Source organism: Delphinus delphis, chromosome X, assembly GCF_949987515.2.
Source record: "Delphinus delphis chromosome X, mDelDel1.2, whole genome shotgun sequence".
Classification (NCBI taxonomy): domain Eukaryota; kingdom Metazoa; phylum Chordata; class Mammalia; order Artiodactyla; family Delphinidae; genus Delphinus; species Delphinus delphis.
Window position 1 is genome coordinate 85058649 of NC_082704.1, and position 23231 is coordinate 85081879.

The window sequence follows — 23231 nt, forward strand, 5'->3', positions numbered from 1 at the left end:
TCCATAACCACTAACTTTCTGTAGTTACCCAACTGAACCTCCAAATCATACTCCAGTGACCCCAAATGTGTCCCTCAAGCCCTCCAATGACTCTTATCCACACCCTAATTCATTCTTCAGTGACTCTAATATATTACAAAGCATCCTCCAACAATCTTTTTTTTTGCAGTTATTACATTTTTCTTTATTGTGGTAAAATATCTATAACATAAAATTTACCGTTTTAACCATTTTTAAGTGTACAGTTCAGTGACATTAAGTACATTCACGTTGTTGTGACAATGATCTTTTCTTAAAACAACTTAACTGAGGTATAATTTGCGTATCATAAATGTCACTCATTTTAAGCACTCAATTCAATTCAATTATTTTAGTAAAGTTACCAAAGTGTGCAGCATCACCACAATCCAGTTTTAGAGCATTTTCATTATCCCTATAAGATCCCTCATGCCCAAATACCTTTTTTGTTGTTGTTTTTTGTTTTTGTTTTTGGTTTGTTTGTTTGTTTGTTTTTGTTGTCCTTGTTGTTGTTTTTGGTGGTACGCGGGCCTCTCACTGTTGTGGTCTCTCCCGTTGCGGAGCACAGGCTCCGGACGCGCAGGCTCAGCAGCCATGGCTCACGGGCCCAGCCGCTCCACGGCATGTGGGATCCTCCCGGACCGGGGCACGAACCTGCGTCCCCTGCATCGGCAGGCAGACTCTCAAACACTGCGCCACCAGGAAGCCCTCAAATACCTTTTTAAATTAATTAATTAATTAATTTGGTTGCATCGGGTCTTAGTTGCGGCACCAAATACATTTAATCTCTGTTCCCCTTTCCTCAACATAATAAAGGCCATATATGACAAGCCCATAGCCAACATCATCCTCAATGGTGAAAAACTGAAAACATTTCCACTAAGATCAGGAACAAGACAAGGTTGCCCACGCTCGCCACTGTTATTCAACATAGTTTTGGAAGTTTTAGCCACAGCAATCAGAGAAGAAAAGGAAATAAAAGGAATCCAAATCGGAAAAGAAGAAGTAAAGCTGTCACTGTTTGCAGATGACATGATACTCTACATAGAGAATCCTAAAGATGCTACCAGAAAACTACTAGAGCTAATCAATTAATTTGGTAAAGTAGCAGGATACAAAATTAATGCACAGAAATCTCTGGCATTCCTATACACTAATGATGAAAAATCTGAAAGTGAAATCAAGAAAACACTCCCATTTACCATTGCAACAAAAAGAATAAAATATCTAGGAATAAAACTACCTAAGGAGACAAAAGACCTGTATGCAGAAAATTATAAGACACTGATGAAAGAAATTAAAGATGATACAAATAGATGGAGAGATATACCATGTTCTTGGATTGGAAGAATCAACACTGTGAAAATGACTCTACTATCCAAAGCAATCTATAGATTCAATGCAATCCCTATCAAACTACCACTGGCATTTTTCACAGAACTAGAACAAAAAATTTCGCAATTTGTATGGAAACACAAAAGAACGCGAATAGCCAAAGCAATCTTGAGAACGAAAAAAGGAGCTGGAGGAATCAGGCTCCCTGACTTCAGACTATACTACAAAGCTACAGTAATCAAGACAGTATGGTACTAGCACAAAAACAGAAAGACAGATCAATGGAACAGGATAGAAAGCCCAGAGATAAACCCACGCACATATGGACACCTTATCTTTGATAAAGGTGGCAGGAATGTACAGTGGAGAAAGGACAGCCTCTTCAATAAGTGGTGCTGGGAAAACTGGACAGGTACATGTAAAAGTATGAGATTAGATCACTCCCTAACACCATACACAAAAATAAGCTCAAAGTGGATTAAAGACCTAAATGTAAGGCCAGAAACTATCAAACTCTTAGAGGAAAACATAGGCAGAACACTCCATGACATAAATCACAGCAAGATCCTTTCTGACCCACCTCCTAGAGTAATGGAAATAAAAACAAAAATAAACAAATGGGACCTAATGAAACTTCAAAGCTTTTGCACAGCAAATGAAACCATAAACAAGACCAAAAGACAACCCTCCGAATGGGAGAAAATATTTGCAAATGAAGCAACTGACAAAGGATTAATCTCCAAAATTTATAAGCAGCTCATGCAGCTCAATAACAAAAAAACAAACAACCCAATCCAAAAATGGGCAGAAGACCTAAATAGACATTTCTCCAAAGAAGATATACAGACTGCCAACAAACACATGAAAGAATGCTCAACATCATTAATCATTAGAGAAATGCAAATCAAAACTACAATGAGATATCATGTCACACCGGTCAGAATGGCCATCATCAAAAAATCTAGAAACAATAAATGCTGGAGAGGGTGTGGAGAAAAGGGAACACTCTTGCACTGCTGGTGGGAATGTGAATTGGTTCAGCCACTATGGAGAACAGTACGGAGGTTCCTTAAAAAACTACAAAGAGAACTACCATATGACCCAGCAATCCCACTATTGGGCATATACCCTGAGAAAACCAAAATTCAAAAAGAGTCATGTACCAAAATGTTCATTGCAGCTCTATTTACAATAGCCCGGAGATGGAAACAACCTAGGTACCCATCATCGGATGAATGGATAAAGAAGATGTGGCACATATATACAATGGACTATTACTCAGCCATAAAAAGAAACGAAATTGAGCTATTTGTAATGAGGTGGATAGACCTAGAGTCTGTCATACAGAGTGAAGTAAGTCAGAAAGAAAAAGACAAATACCGTATGCTAACACATATATATGGAATTTAAGAAAAAAAAATGTCATGAAGAACCTAGGGGTAAGACGGGAATAAAGACGCAGACCTACTGGAGAACGGACTTGAGGATATGGGGCGGGGGAAGGGTGAGCTGTGACAGGGCGAGAGAGAGTCATGGACATATACACACTAACAAACGTAGTAAGGTAGATAGCTAGTGGGAAGCAGCCGCATGGCACAGGGATATTGGCTCAGTGCTTTGTGACAGCCTGGAGGGGTGGGATAGGGAGGGTGGGAGGGAGGGAGACGCAAGAGGGAAGACATATGGGAACATATGTATATGTATAACTGATTCACTTTGTTATAAAGCAGAAACTAACACACCATTGTAAAGCAATTATACCCCAATAAAGATGTTAAAAAAAGAAAAAAAAAATCTCTGTTCCCATTCCCACTCCCAGGCAACTGCTAATCTACTTTCTGTCTCTATAGATTTGCCTTTTAAATCCAATATGTGGATTTTTGGTGTTTGGCTTCTTTCACTTAGCATAATGTTTTTGAGGTTCAGTCATGTTGTAGCATGTATCAGCAGTTTGTTCCTTTTATTGCTGAGAATAGTATTCCAATGATCTTTCACTGCCCCCCAAATCACCCACTAATAGCTCCTCAACTATAACGCATAAAATCCCTCTGACATCCAGACCTCAAAACAGGCCGCTAAACTGCATCCCAGACTGTACCCACCAACCTTCAACTATATCCCCAAACCACACTATTGTTCCTCAAACTTCCTCACTAAACTACCCAACCAGGTCCTCACCCTCATCCCCAAACCTTCCAACTGACCCTACTTTACCCTCAAACTGCCCTCTAAATCCCAAGAATATCCCCAAAGTGCCCTTTCAGTGATACCCAACTCTAATCCCAAGCTACTCTCCAACAATTACAAACCTCGCCCCCCCAATTTCCCTTCCGAGAGCCCCCAACTCTGCCTCTAAATACCCCTTAACTACCTTCCCTTGGTCCCACAGCTACAGCCCCAAACTATACCTCCAAACCACTCTTCAATGACAGCTATAGCTGTCTTAAATTACAGTTGGCCTCCATATCCACTGGTCCCACATCCAGGGATAGGGAGGACTAACTGTAGTATGCTATTTTATATAAGGGACTTGCACATCCTTGGATTTTGGTATTCACACATGGGGGTGTCCTGGAACCAATCTCCCCATGGATTCTAAGGGACATGCAACTATATCCACAAAACATCTTCCAGTTTTCTCCAATCGTACCACCCAAACCACCCTTCAAGAACCATACCTCCAAACCACCCTCTGGTGACTCCCACAACCCCACGTCGGTCTTCCCTTTGATGGCTCCAACTGCACCCAAACACTTTCAAATGCCCCAATTATACCCTCAAACTGCCCTCAATCACCTCCAAGCATACCTCTAAGTCCCTCCAACAACCCCAAATCTACCCCTAAGCCATCTATATTAGCTTCCTGTGGCTGCTGTGATGAATTACCACAAATTTGGTGGTTTAAAACATAAGAAAAATTTTAAAACAACATAAGAAATTTATTCTCTCAGTTCTGGGGGCCAAAAGACCAAAATCAAGGTGTCAGCCAGGTCATGCTCCCTTCAGAGGCTCTAGGAGAGAATCTGCTTGTTGCCTCTTCCTCTTTTGGTGGCTATCAGCATTCTTTGGCTTGTGGCCACATCACTTCAATCTCTGCTTGATTGTCACATTGCCTTCTTTTCTGTCAAATCTGCCTCCGCCTCCCTCTTACGAGGACACTATGGTTACGATTAGAGTCACCTGGATAATCCAAGATAATCTCCCCATCTCAAAATTCTTACCTTAATCACATCTACAAACTGCAAAGTCCCTTTTCTTTTTCTTTTCTTCTCTTTCTTCCATCTAAGTTACATTCAAAGGTTCCAGGAATCAGGATGTGCATATCTTTGGTGGTGGCATCATTCAGCCTACAACAGTACACCATTTGGCCTCCAAAGATGCACATCCACTCTATGTGAAAAACACATGTACCTTATCCCAATACTCCAAAATTTCAACCCATTACAGCATCAACTCAAGTTCAAAATCTGACTTTAATATCATCAGCTCAGAAGTTTCAAATCTCATCATCTAAATAATCTAAATCAGGCACGAGTGAGCCTCTGGGTATGATCCACCCTGAGGTAAAATTACTCTCCAGGTCTGGACTTGTGGAACTAGAAAACAAGTTATCTGTTCCCAAAACACAGTGGTGGGACAGGCATATGATGAGAGTCATAGACATTCCTATTCCAAAAGGGAGAAAACGGAAGGAAAAAAAGTGTCACTGGTCCCAGGAAATGGTGAAATCCAGCAGGGCAAGTTTCATTCAGTTTCAAGGCCTGGGAATAATAAATCCTCTGTGGCTTGATGCTCTACCTCTGGGCTCAAGGCTGTGTCCTCAGAGTCATTCTTTCTTTCCCTTGAAGGGTAGCACATGTTTGCTGCTGAGTAGTTTTAGCCTGTATCCTTCCAGTAAAATTTTGGGAGTCCAAAATCCTTCCTTAATTTCATCCTATCTCTTTTTTTTTTTCAAGCCAATCAGGCAGTGTTTCCATCAGTATAACATTCTGAAAAATCTTTTGGATCTCCCATGGAAGGCACAAGGATTCACATCATTAGACAAGAGGGTCCTCCTCAAATTTTTCATGGATAATCCCATCTCTATTCCTGACTTCTACTGAGATGGTTGAGAGGATCCATGAGTCACACACAAAATCTCTTTAGTACTAGCAAAAGGCTGTCCAGCCACACCCTTGGCTTTCTCTCCAGAGCATACTTTCCTGACAGTGAATCTCCTAAATTTTATGTCTTTTACAATCTGGACAGCCTGAGAATTTTCCAAATTATCAAATCCTGGCTCCATTTTGCTTAACAGTTCTTCCCTCAATTTATCTCTTTCCTTTCACATTTTACTATAAGCAGCAAGAAGAAACCAGGCAGTACCTCAACATTTTCGTTGGAAATCTCCTCAGCTAAATATTCAAGTCCATCACTTACAAGCTCTGCTTGTCCCACACAACTGTAGGACACAATTCAGCTAAGTTTTCTGCCTTATATAATAAGGATTTTCTTTTCTCCAGTTTCCAATAACATGTTCATTTCCTTGAGCCCTGTTAACAGCAGCACCTGTAACATTAATATTTCTACCAATATTCTGTTTATGATGATATACGTATTCTCTGAGACAATGTATGCTTTCTCTACTGTGCTCCTCATTTCCTTCTGAGCCTTCACCAGCAGTGCTTTTAACATTCATATTTTTCCTAGCAGTCTATTCAAGGCAATCTAGGCTTTTTCTATCATGTGCCTCAAAATTCTTCCAGCCTCTACCCACTATCCAATTCCAAAGCCACTTCAATTCTTTTAGGTATTTGTTGCAACGCGTTATGGAATTAATTGTGTTCAACCCCCCCAATTCATTTGTTGAAGCCCTAACCCCCCAAATGATTGTATTTGGAAATAGGGTTTTTAAGCAGATGATTAAGGTTGAATGGGGTCATAAGGGTGGAGCCCTTATCCAATAGGAATGGTGTCATTATGAGAAGAGGAAGAGACACCAGGAGTGCACATGCACAAAGGAAAGACCACGTGAGGACACAGCAAATATCAGTCATCTGCAAGTCAGGAAGACGGTTCTCATCAGAAATCAACTCAGATGGCACCTTGATCTTGGACTTCTAGTCTCCAGAACTGTGAGAAAATAAATTTCTGTTGTTTAATACTACAGTCTGTGGTATTCTGTTATGACAGCCCAAGCAGACTAAGACACAGCAGCATCACATATCCAGGTACCAAAATCTATATTAGTTTCCTGTGGCTGCTGTAACTAATTACCACAAATTTGGTGGATTAAAAATATAAGAAATCTATGGGACTTCCCTGGCGGTCCAGTGGTTAAGACTCCACACTTTCAATGCAGGGGGAGTGCATTTGATCCCTGGCCGGGGAACTAAGATCCCACATGCTGCGTGGCACGGCCAAAAATTAAAAAAAAAAAAAAAGAAATCTACTCTTTCATGGTTCTGGGGGCCAGAAGTCCAAAATCAATTCCACTGGGCAAAATCAAGGAGTCGGCAGGGCCATACTCTCCCTGGAGGCTCTAGGGGAGAATCTGTTGCCTCTTCCAGCTTCTGGCGGCTGCTGGCATTCCTTGGCTTGTGGCCATATCACTACAATCTCTGCTTCTGTGGTCACAATGCCTTCTCCTTTATGGTTTGTCAAATCTGTCTCTCTTCTTTCTTCTTATAAGGGCTTACAATTAGGGGTTACAATTAGGTTCCATTCAGATAATCCAGGATAATCTCTCTATCTGAAAATCCTTAATTTAATCACATGTGTAAACCATTTTTTTTTTGACGTATAAGGTAACATTTACAGGTTCCAGGGATTAGGACATGGATATCTTTTGGGGGGGGCATTAGGCTACCACACTATCCTATGACAGTTAACAGTTCTATTAACAACTCCTTAAACTACAAAAGACTACACACTAACCTTCCATAGTCCCTCCAACTGCATCTCAAACCATCTTCCAACCCCCCAGAGAGTATTCCCAATTTACCCTCCAAAAGCTGCCACCTGTACTCTTAAACGGTCCTCTAACAGCCCCATTCCTCTTGAAGACGTGGTGGTCCTTTAGTTGTGTGCCAACTATCCTGTAATAGACCCCAACCTCACCCCAAACCACCCTCAATCACCCCTCATATCTCTCTATAAACATCCCCAATTTCACCATCCAACTGCCCTCTCTTCTCCCTACATATCTCCCATTCACCCCGCTCCTCAGTTGCGTTGCAATGAAACCCCAGCTTCCAGAGAGAGACAGAGACAGAGACAGAGAGCACGCAGCAATGAAGACCCAATGCAGCCAAAAATAAATAAATAAAATAAATAAAATAAAATAAATGGAAAAAAAGATGGCAGCCTCGGGCTTCCCTGGTGGCGCCGTTGTTGAGAGTCTGCCTGCCGATGCAGGGGAGGCGGGTTCGTGCCCCGGTCAGGGAAGATCCCACATGCCGCGGAGCGGCTGGGCCCGTGAGCCATGGCCGCTGGGCTTGCGCGTCCGGAGCCTGTGCTCTGCAACGGGAGAGGCCACAACAGTGAGAGGCCCGTGTACCACAAAAAAAAGAAGAAGAAGAAGAAGAAGATGGCAGCCTCATTCAAACTAAGAAAAATACAAAAAAAATTTTTTTTAAAAAGTGTGCCTGGGTTCCAATCCCAGGTTTTATAAACTGGTGTGACCTAGGGCAAGTGACTTAACTTTGCTGTACCTTGGTTTCCTAATCTGTAGGTTGGGAAAATAAATGGAACCCTCCTCAGAGGTCTGTTTTGAGGATTAAAATGAATGAATACAGATAAAATGCCAAGAATGACCGGTAAATGTTGCTTATTGTTACTTTTCTTTATAGCTTTTGCTTTTTGTATCCTGTTTAAGAAGGCCTACTTTTTTGCCAAAGACTTAAACATAGTCTCCAAACATATTTTGTTCTGATATATATATATATATATATATATATATATATATATATATATTTTTTTTTTTTTTTTTTTTTTTTTTTTTTTTTTTTGCGGTACGCGGGCCTCTCACTGTTGTGGTCTCTCCCGTTGCGGAGCACAGGCTCTGGACGTGCAGGCTCAGCGGCGATGGCTCACGGGCCCAGCCGCTCCGCGGCATGTGACATCTTCCCGGACCGGGGCACGAACCCGTGTCCCCTGCATCAGCAGGCGGACTCTCAACCACTGCGCCACCAGGGAAGCCCTGTTCTGATATTTTTTATAGGTTCTTTTTTAATGGTTAGGTCTTTAGCCAATCTGGAATTAATTTTTCTGAATTGAGTAAATTAGGGATCTAATCCCTCCCCCCAAAAGACAGTCATTTCTCCCCAAACTACTTTAGTAAATAGTTCATCTCTCTCCCAGTGACTTGAAATATCACTTTTGTCATTTATGAATTCCCACAATACCTAGGTCGATTTTTGGATTTTTTTTTCTGTACCATTGATCTAGTTTTCTATTCCTACTCCCATATCATGATGTTTCTTTTTATGTTTGTATTTCCCTGTGCTTATTTTATTTTATTTTATTATTTTTGGCTGCTCAGCACACGGGATCTTAGTTCCCCGACCAGGGATCCACCCGCTCCCCCTGCAGTGGAAGCGTGGAGTCCTAACCACTGGACCTCCAGGGAAGTCCCACAATGTTTTAATAACTAGAGCTTTGTCAGATATTTTGAATCTGGTAAGATGACGCCCTCCTCTTTCTTTTTCTTTTATAAAATTAGATATTCTTGTGTATTTAAGGCACCGTAGGAATTTTAACATCAGGTCTACAAGTTTCATTTTGCAAATTTTATTGGTAATGTATTGTTTTTTTAAAGATTAATTTTGGGAAGAATTGTCTTTATTATGTGGGTAATGTTTGTGTGTGAGCGTGTGGGGATGTGCGTGTTTACCAAGCCAACTTGGGAAATAAGGGTGCCAATACAGGAAGGTGCAAGGCAAATGGGCGCTCAGCGAAGTTCCCAGTGGTCCAACTGATGGGCATGATCTCGGGATGTTGGGAGGGATAAAGGGAAGGTCGTAGGTCTGGGTATTTTGTGAGCTGACTGTGCATCTGAACGTATGGGTGGGACCCTCTGCTGTGTGCAAGCCGGCTTGCATGTATCTAGCACACAGAGGAGCTCAATAAATGTTAAATCAGTGCACAAATGAGTGAATCAATTTTTGGAGAGATTATTGTATGTCAAACAACCTGCTAGCACTATTCAAAAATAACCTCCAATCCTCATAACAACCCTGTCAAACAGGTATTATGACTCCCATTTGACAGACCAGTAAAGCTGAGGCTCAGAGAGGGTAAGTCCCTTGCCCATATTCAAACCTTGGTCTTTATAATTCCAGAAGTCAACCACAGAAGGGGCCAGATCTAATTTCCATCCTTCCACTCATTCATCCATCTGCCAAGGATTCACTAAGCACCTACAGTGCAGCGCAACGACCTAGTACAACAACCGCTCTAAATGACATAGAGTAGGCGGACCGCTTCCAGGAAAACCAGCTGGGCGGCTGGACTGTAGGTACCAAAAGGGTGGGGTTTCTGGCGCGCACCTTCCGGGAATGTAGCTGCCTAGGCCTCAAGGCTATGCTATGGCTTTGGCTGAGGAGGCACCGCTAGATCAAAGTTGGAGCGCGGTTTAGAGAGTGGATACTATGAATATTGGCCTATAGAGGGCGCGTTTCCGAAGCTAGAAGCGTGTCCTGGAGACCCTCCGCGCGCAGACTGGCCATCAGTACGCAGGCGCAGAGAACCCAAGGAGCGGCTTAATATCTTGCGGAGGGATAATTTGAGAAGAGGAGGCGTGGTTCAATCTAATTACCTCTCATTGATTTGCCTCTGTCTCTGAGGGCGTGGCCTCGGTGCCCCCTTCTCGGAATAAGGGCCTGCGGAATCTAGTTCTCTCTCGGCTTCGGAGGCGTAGCTTAGGGCGGGCCCTTGAGCCACCCCTCAACGATTGGCCGCCTCACCCGGAGGGCGTGGCCCAGCGAGCTGTCTATCCTCAGTGCGGTCACTTCCTGTGGAGTTTCCCCAGCCCAGGGAGGAGGGGGAAGAGGACGAGGGGGAGGAGGGCGGTCGTCCGGGGTTAGGTTGGGGGGGCGGTTTGGTCCGTTCTGGGCGGGGGATGACTCACAGCCCATCCCATCTCCCCGACGCCGCCCGCCCGCCCGCGCAGAGCTCGATCCATGGCTTAGCGGAGGAGGCGGTGGCGAGCGGGGGAGGGGGACTCTTATTTTGTTAGGGGGACCGGGCCGAGGCCCGACCGGCCTGGCGGGGCTCGCCCGGGGCCGGGCGTCATGTCTCATGCGGCCGAGCCAGCTCGGGACGGCGTAGAGGCCAGCGCGGAGGGCCCTCGAGCCGTGTTCGTGCTGTTGGAGGAGCGCAGGCCGGCCGACTCGGCCCAGCTGCTCAGGTGCGGGACCGCCTGGGACCGGTAGTGCTAACTGGGGTTCCCGGGGGCCTTATCTGGGGGCAGCGGGGGCCCAGGACTGTGATTGGAGGCCCCGGCCTAGTCTTGGAGGACGTCTGAGCGCCTGACTTGGGGGGGCACCTAAGGAATCTGGCGGTGGCTTGCTTGGACTGAGGCTTAAAGGAGTCGTGGAAGTGCAGTAAGGGAGGCCTAGTTCAGATTTGGCGGGGGCCCTTGACTCGGTCTCGAGGGGCTGATTCTGTTGTGTCCAAAAACTAGTCTAGGGTAGCTGAACTTCAGGGACTGAGACTCTGACTAGAGGCTGAATTTGGGGTCTTTGAGTCAGATATGAGGGGAATGAATTTGAGGGGGCACTCTGTAGGTGAGGCACTGATTTTTAAGGGACTTTTTCCCTCAGAGAAGACGTCCTGGGAGATAGAGGTGCTGTCTTGGGAGCTTGGTGACTCCCAGTGGCTGGTTGCTGGAGGCTGTGTTTGGGGATAAAATGACTCTGGAGGGATTTGGGGGTATCTCGGATATACTGCGTGGGACCAGCCTTGTGAGTGTGTGTGAGTGAACAAGAAAAGCAACATTCATCAAGACTTGATCAGAATAATCCCTTCGCCTGCCCACCCATCCAGCTGGGTAGTGGAAAAGCCCTCTTCCCACACCCCATAGGGGCTTGAATGGGAAACTAGTCAGACAGACAGGCAATGGAGATGGTGCTACCTCTTAGCCCAGAGAAGGCCTCAGACCTTATTTGGGAACCCACAGGAGGGTCTTGTTCTTGTTGCCACCTGCCCTAGCCTCTCAGCCAGCTCTTTTCACCCCCTACACACACACAGACACAGAGGTTTTTTTTTTTTTTTTATCTCACCTTCCCAGTCTGTCTCTCAGGCCCTGGAGGCAATCTTGAATCTGACCCTAGAGCTGGAATGAGCACCAATTGCACCATCCCTGCCTGGGTGGGTCCTCTCTGACCTCTTAGCCTCACTTCCATCAGTGGGCCTGGAAGCCCCAGCCTTCTCTGTCCATACCCTGCTCATTTCAGTGCCCACCTCTTCCAACTTCTGTGCAATGGAAGTGTGAGCATGGGAGGGGGCTTCGCCTACTTTCTGCCTGGGATTGTGCTGAGCTCAGCGGCTCCCCAGCTTCCTCTTCCCGACTTCCTGGGGTGGTTTTAGGGCCCCGTCTGTGAGTGAGGAAAGGGAGGAAGACAGATTCTTGGGGAGGGGCAAGTCAACGACAATCTCAGGATTATAAATCTTTGACTAAATTCAAGGATGCATATCTATCTGCCTGCATGTTAATGTCCCCTACACACTAGGGTCTTGCAGCCAGCATGGAGGGTTGAGCAGGAGCCTTTCAATATATGAATTTACCATCTCCTGATGCCTTTATAGCAACCTAGATCATCACAGTAGTGGCGATAGTTGAAAGGGACTGGTGTACATGGCTTCTTAGTTTGTGTGTCAGTGGGTGTTGGTATTGGAGGTGTGTTTGTGTTTTGATCTGTCGAAAAAACTGGAGAGTGCTGGGCAAGCTCCTCTGACCAAGAAAAGAATGTTCCTATAAAGCAGATCATCCACCCAAATTCTCCCTCTTGTCAATCCAGATTGTTGGACTGAGGGGAGCCTTTGTTATTTCCATCTTGTTTTTGGATGCGTGTTCACATCCCACAAACTCTGGCTGGGGCAGGGTTGGTGGCCGGGAGCTCTTTTGGGAAGTAGTGGATCCTTCAGTAAAGTGAATCAGCTACCCCAGTTCTCTTTGTGATGCATTCAGTTTGTGTTACAATGGACTGTTCTGCCGAGGGAAGCCCCTACCGTGCAGTATGCCTGTGGACCTATGTGGTCTCACATTCAGCAGCCAGGAAAACAATGGGGGGTGTGGGGGCTGGGAGAACTCTGAATGCAAAGTCAGGAATCCCACAAAGTGAATTGTCATTCCTCAACTCTTCGTTTCTATTCTCCTGAAACCCAGGTTGTACACCCAGGTGATTGTTAGATCGAGGATCTGGGGTTCAAGCTTATTATTTTTAATCTTAAGGAACTATGGGTAACACGGAGCAAAAGAGAGTGGAGAGGGGAGAAGACATGGGAATTCATGGTGGTGGTTTCAGCAAAGTGGCTGAATGTGAGGGATACACTCTATTCTCCTCTCTCCTGGTGTATGCTTCTCTTCTCTTCTTTTCTCTTCTGTCTCTGTCTCTGTCTCTCTCAGGGGAATGACGTCTCCATACAATCACTGACCATCACCCTGCCTTCCCCCCACCCTCAGCCTGAACTCTTTGCTTCCGGAATCCGGGATTGTTGCTGACATCGAATTAGAAAACGTCCTTGATCCTGACAGCTTCTACGAGCTCAAAAGCCAGCCCCTATCTCTACGCTCAAGGTATGTCTCTTCTCTCTGACTCCCCTCCCAATTCCTCAGGCCCCTCCATCCCCTCTTGATGGGCAGAGGCCCTCAGTGCCAGCCCAACCCATTCTCTCACCAGCCTGAATTTTCCAGATAGTAAAATTAAGAGCCAGAAAGAGCATGTGGAAAGCAGGAGGCCAAGCTAGGATTCTAGTATCTCAGACAAAATCTCCCCTGCTTCCTCCCCCACCTGCACATCCATTCATAGATAAAAATTGCAGCGTGCCTGGAGTTCCCAGACACAGGGCGTGGCCTGCTCAAGCCCAGCCCCCAAGTAGGCGGAGCCATTCCCATAACCCCTGGTCACCCCCCCCCCCAACTCAACAAATTCACCCACTCCCAGCCCTTGAAGAACCCCTGCTGGTCTCTTCTTTCCCCCAAGCTTGAAAGTCTAAATGTGCTGAGTCATGGGCCTGGGCTCTAAGAGAGGGGAGGGGACCTGGAAGAGGGGCAGGAAGGGAGGATTGTGAAATCTCTGAGATTTTCGAGACTGACTAGCTCCTGGGACCAGAGGCCCAGGCAGGGGAGGAAGAAGGGCCTGCGGTTGCCCATATAGATTGATGCCCACCCCCAGGAGCTCAGGGAGCATCTCCAGCCCCAAATTGAGCTTAATGAGCCCTCTGTGTCTGTATCTACTCCCACAACCTCAATTCTGTTTCCTTCTGCTCTCCTGTAAATAGCTCGCAGAGCTGAACAATGGTATCTCCGCTTGATATACGAACAGGCCCAAATCCAGGCTTCACCATAAGGACTGCAGGCTAAAGTTCCCCCACCAGACTGTGACCCCTGAGGGTTGTGACCAGGTCTGGTTCCTTTATCTCCCCTCCACATTGTGGCTTCTGAAGGCAGAGAACAGGCCAGGTTCGAATGTCTGCTCCATCGCACTGTGACTCCTTAGGCTTGGGCCGAGACTTTTAGCTTACCTGTGGCCCCGTATTTCCCATTCCACAGCCTCCCAATATCACTGCAGGCCACACCAGCCACCCCAGCTACACTCTCTGCATCATCTTCTGCAGGGGGCTCCAGGACCCCTGCCATGTCGTCATCTTCTTCATCGCGGGTCTTGCTGCGGCAGCAGCTAATGCGGGCCCAGGCCCAGGAGCAGGAGAGGCGTGAGCGTCGGGAACAGGCTGCAGCCTCTCCCTTCCCTAGTCCTGCACCTGCCTCTCCTGCCATCTCTGTGGTCGGCGTCTCTGCTGGGGGCCACACATTGGGTCGTCCTCCCCCTGCTCAGGTGCCCAGGGAGGTGCTCAAGGTAAGGTGACATCCAGAGGCCCTGGGAGGGGCTCCTGGTGACTGAGGATTGGTCCTGGTGGCTTTGGGACGAGGTCCTAGGGGCTCTAAGGAAGGTCTCAGGTACTGTTAAAAGGGGGCTGTGCTAGTATCCCATTGTGTTTAGGGTTTCCAAGGCGTTCTTGTGGAGTTGTGAGGGGTTCTTGGGGGCCATAGGATGTCTTGGTGGATCATGGAGGCTCATGAGTGCCCTGAGTGGGCCCTGGAGTCTGTGAAGTGGCTTTGTAGGAAGCACTTCACATATGGTTATGCATTAGGAATTCTTTGGTCATTGGAGTGTCTTGGGAAGCCATGTATAGTTCCCATGTCTGTTAGGTGGGGTCACCAGCTTTGCGGGGGGCCTCTTGGGGACTGTGACAGGGTGCTCCAGAAACTGTGAAGGATTCTGCCACCCATGGGTAGATCTTGAGGGCTGTGAAGGATCTCTGAGAAACGGAGTTTGGGTCCTAGGGGAGACTTTAATCAGTATTTGGGGGTGGGAGAGGGTTCTCAGATTCTGGGCCTGGTTTGCCATCTTGAGCCTAGGAACAGATGACTTCTGTGGGGCAAGCTGGGGCTCAGAGTCACCCCTCTGAGCCCTGTTCTACCTTGTTCCCTCCCATCCTGTCTCCCCCACATTCCACAGGTACAGACCCATCTGGAGAACCCGACGCGCTACCACCTGCAGCAGGCGCGCCGGCAGCAGGTGAAGCAGTACCTGTCCACCACACTTGGGCCCAAGCTGGCGTCCCAGGCCCTCACCCCACCACCGGGGGCTGCTAGTGCCCAGCCACTTCCCGCCCCTGAGGCTGCCCATGCTACTGGCCCCACTGGCAGTGCTCCCAACAGCCCCATGGCACTGCTTACCATCGGGTCTAGCTCAGAGAAGGAGGTGAGTGGCTGCAGACGACCCTCCCATGCTCCCCCTGCCCCAGCTTCTTCTAAGGCTCTTCCATATTTCTTCTCCCAGATTGATGATGTCATCGATGAGATCATCAGCCTGGAGTCCAGTTACAACGATGAGATGCTCAGCTATCTGCCTGGAGGCACCACGGGGCTGCAGCTCCCCAGCACGGTGAGGCCCTGAGATGGGAGGTTGGTCTAAAAATTAGCGCATCCGTCTATCACTGAGGGATATCTTATATACACTCGGGCAGGCTAGCTGTGTACATAAGAGACTGTCACCTTGGATTGTACTGAGATAGAGATAGAGGCTGTATGTTGAGAATGGGGCACACCAGTGCCCTGGGGCCATGTTGCACTGCATGGAGAGGTGAACCTTGTAGATTTTGATATCTACACGGTGGGGACTTCATGGAGCTATTAGGGCATACCGAAGCACTGAAGCTTCACTGTGGGAGGGACCAAGAGGTGGGGCTCTTGTAGCATTTTGTTTGTTTGTTTGTTTTGAGTATAAGACAGGTTTTTTTTATTAAGTTTTCCTAAACTTGTCTCATGTTTACTGAATGTTTTTCTTTGTGTAAGAATGTAACCTGGAGCTTTAACAAACCAATTTGGACAATGCAACCTGGATAAATGCTTGTCTGCACACAAGTCATCGATTACCATTCTCTGGCCTGGCCTCCATGTAAATCCAATTGGTCTTAAAGCCTATCTAAACAGAGAGCAAGCAGACCACATCATCTTATTTCTAGTTTAAACTTTAAACCTCAAATTCACCCCTATCCCAAGACCCACACCCTCCCCCACACACAAAAGAAACTTTTTAGAAGAAATGGCCATTAAGAACTGAGTCAGTTGCATAAGAATTGGCTTAATCCTGCAGCCAGCACTCCAAAGTAGCTCTTGGCTTCACAGCAGGCCAGCTGGAACTCTTGAAGCAGGACAGGTAGAGAATGGATAGAGGATGCTCTAAGAACAGGGCCAAGTCCTGGTGCTGCGAGGCTTCCACACATGCTTACACTCCAACATAAATACACTTCCACCTTCCTCCCCTAAGTGATGTTTCTCTATAGCACTTTAGAGCTTGTAACTCTCTAAATTTTTTAGTGCAGAGATGGACAGAAACTTATTCTAAACATGCAAGGTATAATCTTATTTCTAACAACATAGGCCAAAATTAACAGAGAAGCTCTCTGTTATACAGATTATCTTGTAGCGTTTTGAATGTACCAGGACATTCAGGTCATGAAGACACACGCAGACCATGAAGTGATTGGAACATAATATGCCAAAGGTGTCCAGATTTGATGTGGTTGGACCTTGAAGTGACTAGAACATACCACATCTCTTAAAGTGAACTGTGCCGAGAGGCTGGGTCCTTGTAAAGACTTGATAAAACTTTCTAGAGCAGGAGCTGCACCAATGAATTTTAACATTCTGGTTCTGAACATTCCAAGAGTCTCATAACTCGTTTTGGGACATACCAAGTGCCTATAAGCTTTACTTCTTTCCAACTTATCAAGAGGATAGAAGCACATGTAAAAATGGTACCAATTTATCAGAATTTTTCATTGATTTGGGCACAGCTAGAGATTGGATGGATCCAGCAGTCTAGTGGGGGTTTCAGGAGATGAAAACTCATCAAGAGGTGGGACTGATTACTTATGGATTAGTTCATTGCCCTAGGATGTATCCAGGAGAGTGTGAAAGAGAAAAAAAAAAAAACTAGGCTGACATAAAAACAGTGCTTGTTGAGTAGTTGGACAAGAAATCCTGAGAGATCAGAATGTGCAAGAGGGTGCCAGATGAGAACTTCGGTGCATGGCAGCCGGAGACTATATGCAACGCAGTCACAGCAGAAGACCGGAGATTGGGCTGGAACTCTCCAAAAGGCCAGATTTTGGGTGGAATGTTGCCATGACAATTTCCCAAGGTCTGAGAAGACTGGGTTGGAGTGTTCCAAGAATGCTGAGTTGGAATGTAGCTCTAGGAGGGGCTGAAATGTTGCATTGGAGCTGACAAAGACCTGAGAAGGGTGGTTTTCTAGCACTTCTCAGAGCCAATGCTGGGGTTTGAGAGAGGGGCTTCAGAAGTCACTGGGGGATTCGAGGGGCTGTGGGGACACGATGAGCAGGCCAGGCAGGCTCTAGTCCCCCAGCAAAGCAGGGTAGGTCCCCTTGACCCTGTCTTCCCTGTTGAGTGGCTGTGTGAAATTCCCTTGAAGGAGAAGGAAGGGTTTCCATGCTGGGCCAGCCAATCCTTGCATGAGGGAGCCCATCTTTGGGGTGTGTGGAGGGTCAGGAACCTGGTCGAAGAAGGGGCCGAGCCTGGGGTCTGTTTCCAACCATCATTTTTCCGCTCTCCCTGCCTGCAGCTGCCTGTGTCAGGGAATCTGCTTGATGTGTACAGTAGTCAGGGTGTGGCCACGCCAGCCATCACTGTCAGCAACTCCTGTCCAGCTGAGCTGCCGAATATCAAACGGGAGATCTCTGGTAAGGGCTAGGGTCTTGGCCCCGTGCAATTATCATATACCCCAGGGTGAGCCCCATATCTACCAGGTCTGGGGGTCAGGCCTGATTCTAAGGGAAGAGGGTTTAAACAGACAGAAATGGGAGCTGTTTGCCATCTTTGTCCATATGGCCCGTGGTCCTGCTTTCACTCCACTCCCTCTCCTCTTGGGTTTAACAAGTGGCCTGTCACCATGGCTTCTTTAAAAATTGTAAAAATGGTGGCACTCCCCTTGCCTGCGCCCACCAAAGCCTACCCCAGTGGCTGCACATGCTGCCCACCATCGTCTGTCATCTTTCCCAGGCCCAGAGGCCCTGACCACCTCCTGCACTCTCTTCCAGAGACAGAGGCCAAGGCCCTTTTGAAGGAACGGCAGAAGAAAGACAATCACAACCTGAGTGAGTGAGAGCGCGTGCTCCTGCCCACGTGCTGTGCAGCCCAGCCTCACTCTGCGCCCGGCCTTCCTTGGGGGCCTCTCCCTGCAGCAGCCTCCCAATTCCCCAGTTTCTCCTCTTCGCTTCTCAGCCTATTGACGACTCTTTCCCACTTTCTCTTTCTCTCCCCCGCCTTCAAAGTTGAACGTCGCAGGCGATTCAACATTAACGACAGGATCAAGGAGTTGGGCACCCTCATCCCCAAGTCCAGTGACCCGTGAGTCTGGGCCAGGAGCCCCAGGCCGGTGGAAGGTGGGGTGGGGGCCCCACTCCCTGAAAGTCATTCCCGGGTGGGCCCGCCCTAAGTGGGAACCACCCAGGCAGTCCTGCTCCTTTGCCCCTTTCTCACCCAGCTTTCCTCACCCTGAGCAGGGTGGCAGCCCCTCACCGTGTTCCCATCTAAAATTTTAGGTGCATGACATTATGGTCCATGACATTATGGTCCATGGTCCATGACATTATGGTCCACGTCATCTGCCCCCCTGTACGACATAGACAGTTTTCCGCTTATTTAGTACCTCCTTTATTTACTCAAAAAATGTATTGAGCTGCTTCTGCTTTGTGCCAGGTACCATGCTAGGCCCTGAGGATACCAGAGGGAACAAAATGCACAAAAATCCCTGACCTCATGGAACTGATGTTTTAGTGGGGGCAGACAGACAGCAAAGAAGATAAATATGTAAACTCCGGTGGTTATGATGAGTGTTGTGGAGAGGAATCAAGAACGGAGGGAAGATGGGATATTGGGGAGGGTCACAGTTTGGGGTGAGGAGGGTGGGGACAGGGCAGGCCTCAACTGATGAGGAAATACTTGAATAAAGAGCCTAAAGAGGTGAGGCAGGAACCATCTGGGTGTCTGAGAGAAGAGTGTTCAAGGTGGAGGGCAGAGCTGGGATGGAGGCCCTGAGGTGGGAATGATTTTCCATGTTCTAGGAGCATTGAGAAGCCAGTGTGGCTGCAGTGAGATGAATCAGATGGGCATGGGTAAGAGGAGCAGTATGGGATCAGGTCAGAGAGGGCTTTCTGGGTTCGGGGTGTGATGGGGCATCACTGGAAGGTTCCAGGCAGGTGGTTTTCATCCGAGCATTCTGTACCCTTGATGTCCCTCTGCCTCAAGTTGTAGGCATGTGGCGGGGTGCTCCATCTACCTGGTGCAATCGCCCCCTTCAGCTCCCGAGAGACTCCATGTGCAGCATTCCCTTCTTTCCTCCCCCTTGGGCCCCACAGGGAGATGCGCTGGAACAAGGGCACCATCCTGAAAGCCTCTGTGGATTACATCCGCAAGTTGCAGAAGGAGCAACAGCGCTCCAAAGACCTGGAGAGCCGGCAGCGATCCCTGGAGCAAGCCAACCGCAGCCTGCAGCTCCGAATTCAGGTCTGGAAGGAGAAGGCGGTGGCAGGGGTGAGGGGGGCTTCCTGGAGGCAGAGGCAGAGGGAGAACAGGCTAGGATTTCTCCTCCTGGCATATTTGGGGGATCCCCGGGCTTCCTGACTCACATGATGATGATGATGATAAGTAGTAATCATAACATTAGCAAAAATAATAATGAATATTGGTTAACGGACACAGTGTTTTATCTTGTGCCATGCACTATGACAAGAGCCTTATCTCCATTTACTAAGTTAATCCTCACAACAATCCTGTGAGACAGGGACCATTATTATACCCACTTTCTAGGTTGGGACTCTGAGGCTCAGAGACGGTAAGCAACTTGCCTGAAGTTACGCAACTAGTGAATGGCAGAGGCTGAATTCGAACCCAGGCAGCCTACCCTTTTAACTGTTATATCCTCTGCCTCTGAGGGACTCTGAACTCCATCTTATCCCACCCCCACCACCCACCCCGCTACGTTTTGCAGGAGCTAGAACTGCAGGCCCAGATCCATGGTCTGCCAGTGCCTCCCACCCCAGGGCTGCTCTCACTGGCCACAACTTCAGCCTCTGACAGTCTCAAGCCAGAGCAGCTGGATGTTGAAGAGGAGGGCAGGCCAGGCACAGCAACATTTCATGCAGCGGGGGGACCTGCCCAGAGTACTCCCCATCAGCAGCCCCCAGCGCCACCCTCAGATGCCCTTCTGGACCTGCACTTTCCCAGCGACCACCTGGGGGATCTGGGGGACCCCTTCCACCTGGGGCTGGAGGACATTCTGATGGAGGAGGAGGAGGGGGTGGTGGGGGGACTGTCAGGGGGCGCCCTGTCCCCACTGCGGGCTGCCTCCGATCCCCTGCTTTCTTCAGTATCCCCTGCAGTCTCCAAGGCCAGCAGTCGCCGCAGCAGCTTCAGCATGGAGGAGGAGTCCTGATCAGGCCTCACCCCTCCCCTGGGACTTCCCCACCCAGGAAAGGAGGACATGTCAGGATGAGGCCCCGCCTTTTCCCCCACCTTTTCATGAGATTGCCCTGCCCAGGTGTACTGGGGGAAGAGGAGACTGATGAGGCCCCACCCCTATAACCAGGCAAGGAGGAGGAGTCAGATGAGGCCCCACCCCTTCCCCACAGGACAGGCCAATGCAGGTATTTCAGACATGGAGAAGGTAGGGGCATCAGGGCCTGTCTCTTGCAGAACGCAGCCTCACCCCTGCCCCGTGGGACCCGCCCTTGCCCAGGTGAGGGAAGGAGACAGGATGAGGTCAGCCCCTGGCCCCTAGGGACTGTCCTAGCCATGTTTCCTGGGATACAGAGTGTCAGGATACTGCTCCATTCCCTCTCTTGGAACCAACAGTCTAGTCTATCCTGGCAAGGAAGAGGAGTCAAAATGGAGGTCCCACCCTGGGGGTTTAAGCGCTGCCCCTTCCCCATGAACCCTGCCCTGCGCAGGCAAAGAACAGAAGTGAGGATGAGAGCCAACCCCTTTACCTGGGAACTCAGTCCTGGCCTTCTAGCAATGGAGGAGTCAGGCCCCGCCCTTTCCCTATAGGAACAGCCCGGCGCAGGTATTTCAGTGGAGGAGTCAGTAAGATCAGGCAACTTTGTGGAGATCACAGCCCTCGTCTCTTAGCAACATCCCATCCAATCATTCCACACTGCAGGGAGGAGTGGTACTTAAGCTCCCCCGCCTTAACCTGGGACCATTGTGACTTAACCTAGGAGGGCTCTAAGCCGACCTGGCCCTTGAAGAAGGGGGCAGATCTTGAAATCTTGTGGGTTGACATTCCAGACCTAGATCAGGAGTGAGTGAGAGTTAGACCCCCACACTTGGGCAGAGTTTTACCTCCTTCCTTGAAGGGTAGATTGGGGAGGTGATGGAGATAAGGGGGTACTGGGTCCATGTTCCCAGAACCAGCACCCCAGTACTCTTTTACAACATGTAGAGGAACAAGATAAAGGAAGGGGCCTTTCCAGGGAGTTCCCCAGCCCAGGAACAAGTAGAAGCCTGTCTCACCAAGGCAGAGGCTTAGGGGGAGGATTGCAAAAACATATATACACCCTCTTTATGAAATTTTTTTACTGACCCCCTACTCAGAAGCTAGGTCACCCCCAACCTCTGGCCTCCACCTAGTTCTCCATTTGGAGAAATCTTCCCCATTTCAGAGTTATCAAGAGACACTCCCTGCCCATCCCCATCCCTCCTACCCCATACACCCAAGGTTGTCAGCTTTGGATTGTTGGGGCCGAGCCCCGAGGAGGGTGTACTAAGGGGTCTGTAGGTTTGTGATTAAGATAATAAATGCTAGGCGTGTTTGATGCGCTTTTAACTTTGGCAAAGAGTCTCCTGTCCTTGCTTTTTGTCTGTGCAATGAGCATGGCTCATGAGGTTCTTGGAAGAAACAGATTTGAGTGGGATGGGTACAAGAAGTTAGATAGAGGGGCTGGAGAAAACAGTGTACAAACAAAAGCAATCAGTCCTTAACTATCTGCTAGGCAGCCTCCTAACTGTTTTACCCAATTTATTATTCTAAGGAATATTCATCAAGAAAGTACTGATTCTTACTCCTATTTCACGTTTGAAGAAACACGAATAGAACAGGGTTTAAGTAACTATCTGACGATATACAGCTGGTAAATGGATGAAGCGCTAAATGGTAAAGTTAGGTAAGTGAGGGCTCTGGTTTGAACAAAGTCATTGAGGACAGACGGGCCAATGAAGATTTTCGTGCAAGTTCACTTTTTTTTTTTTTTTTTTCGGTACGCGGGCCTCTCACTGTTGTGGCCTCTCCCGTTGCGGAGCACAGGCTCCAGACGCGCAGGCTCAACGGCCATGGCTCACAGGCCTAGCATGTGGGATCTTCCCGGACCGGGGCACGAACCCGTGTCCCCTGCATCCACAGGCGGACTCTCAACCACTGCGCCACCAGGGAAGCCCGCAAGTTCACTTTTGAAGCTGATAAGGAAGTATATGAGGATATCTCCTGGCAGACAGTAGAGGTATTCCAGATGGTGGAAATGGCAAAGACAAAAACCGTAAAGGTAGAGGAACAAGCAAACAACTCGGTTTTGGAACAGGTGTTGACATTTGTGGGGAATTTAAATGGAAGTGAACAGACACAAGTATCTTAGGCTGGGGAAAAAATATTCCTGGAATCTCTCAACCGAACTGACTCCCAGGACAGGTATCAGGCCTGATCCTGTGTCACCCCCATCAGGCTGTGACCACCACACTTGCTGCCTGCCCCTTTCTAGCCTAACATACTGTGAGCCCTAGGGCCTGGTTGCTGAACCTCTACCACCAGACTGGTGGCTCCCTGATAGCTTTATTTTTTTTCTCCTCAAATTGGATATATTCTCTTTATTTTACAAAGATAACATGTAATACCCAGAAGTGTTTTTTTTTAACTTTGTATTCTGAAATAATTTTAGATTTACAGAAGTGTGGCAAAGACAGTAGAGAGTTCTCATACCTGTTATCCAGCTCCCCCTAATGTTAACAGCCTGAATAACCATGGCACATTTATTAAGGCTAAGAAAATCACATCGGCACAGTACTAGGAACTCCAGACTTTATTTGGATTTCACTGGTG

At 47.9% G+C, this 23231-nt stretch overlaps 1 protein-coding gene across 4 annotated transcripts; it reads left to right on the forward strand.

Moving 5' to 3' along the window:
* The first annotated feature begins 10522 nt into the window (after nucleotides 1-10522).
* TFE3 (transcription factor binding to IGHM enhancer 3) lies at nucleotides 10523-21972 on the forward strand. Of its 4 annotated transcripts, XM_060002916.1 has the most exons (11): nucleotides 10523-10741; nucleotides 13019-13132; nucleotides 14108-14411; nucleotides 15075-15320; nucleotides 15399-15503; nucleotides 17706-17823; nucleotides 18181-18237; nucleotides 18415-18490; nucleotides 19501-19648; nucleotides 19952-19976; nucleotides 20512-21972. In XM_060002916.1, exons 1-11 carry the CDS (start codon nucleotides 10626-10628, stop codon nucleotides 20574-20576), a joined length of 1374 nt encoding a protein of 457 aa, XP_059858899.1. In that variant the 5' UTR covers nucleotides 10523-10625; the 3' UTR covers nucleotides 20577-21972. The 4 variants fall into 4 exon arrangements, with proteins under 4 accessions (XP_059858899.1, XP_059858897.1, XP_059858898.1 ...); XM_060002914.1 differs by lacking the exon at nucleotides 19952-19976 and having other exon boundaries at nucleotides 20133-21972; XM_060002915.1 differs by lacking the exon at nucleotides 19952-19976.
* The last annotated feature ends 1259 nt before the right edge of the window (nucleotides 21973-23231 follow it).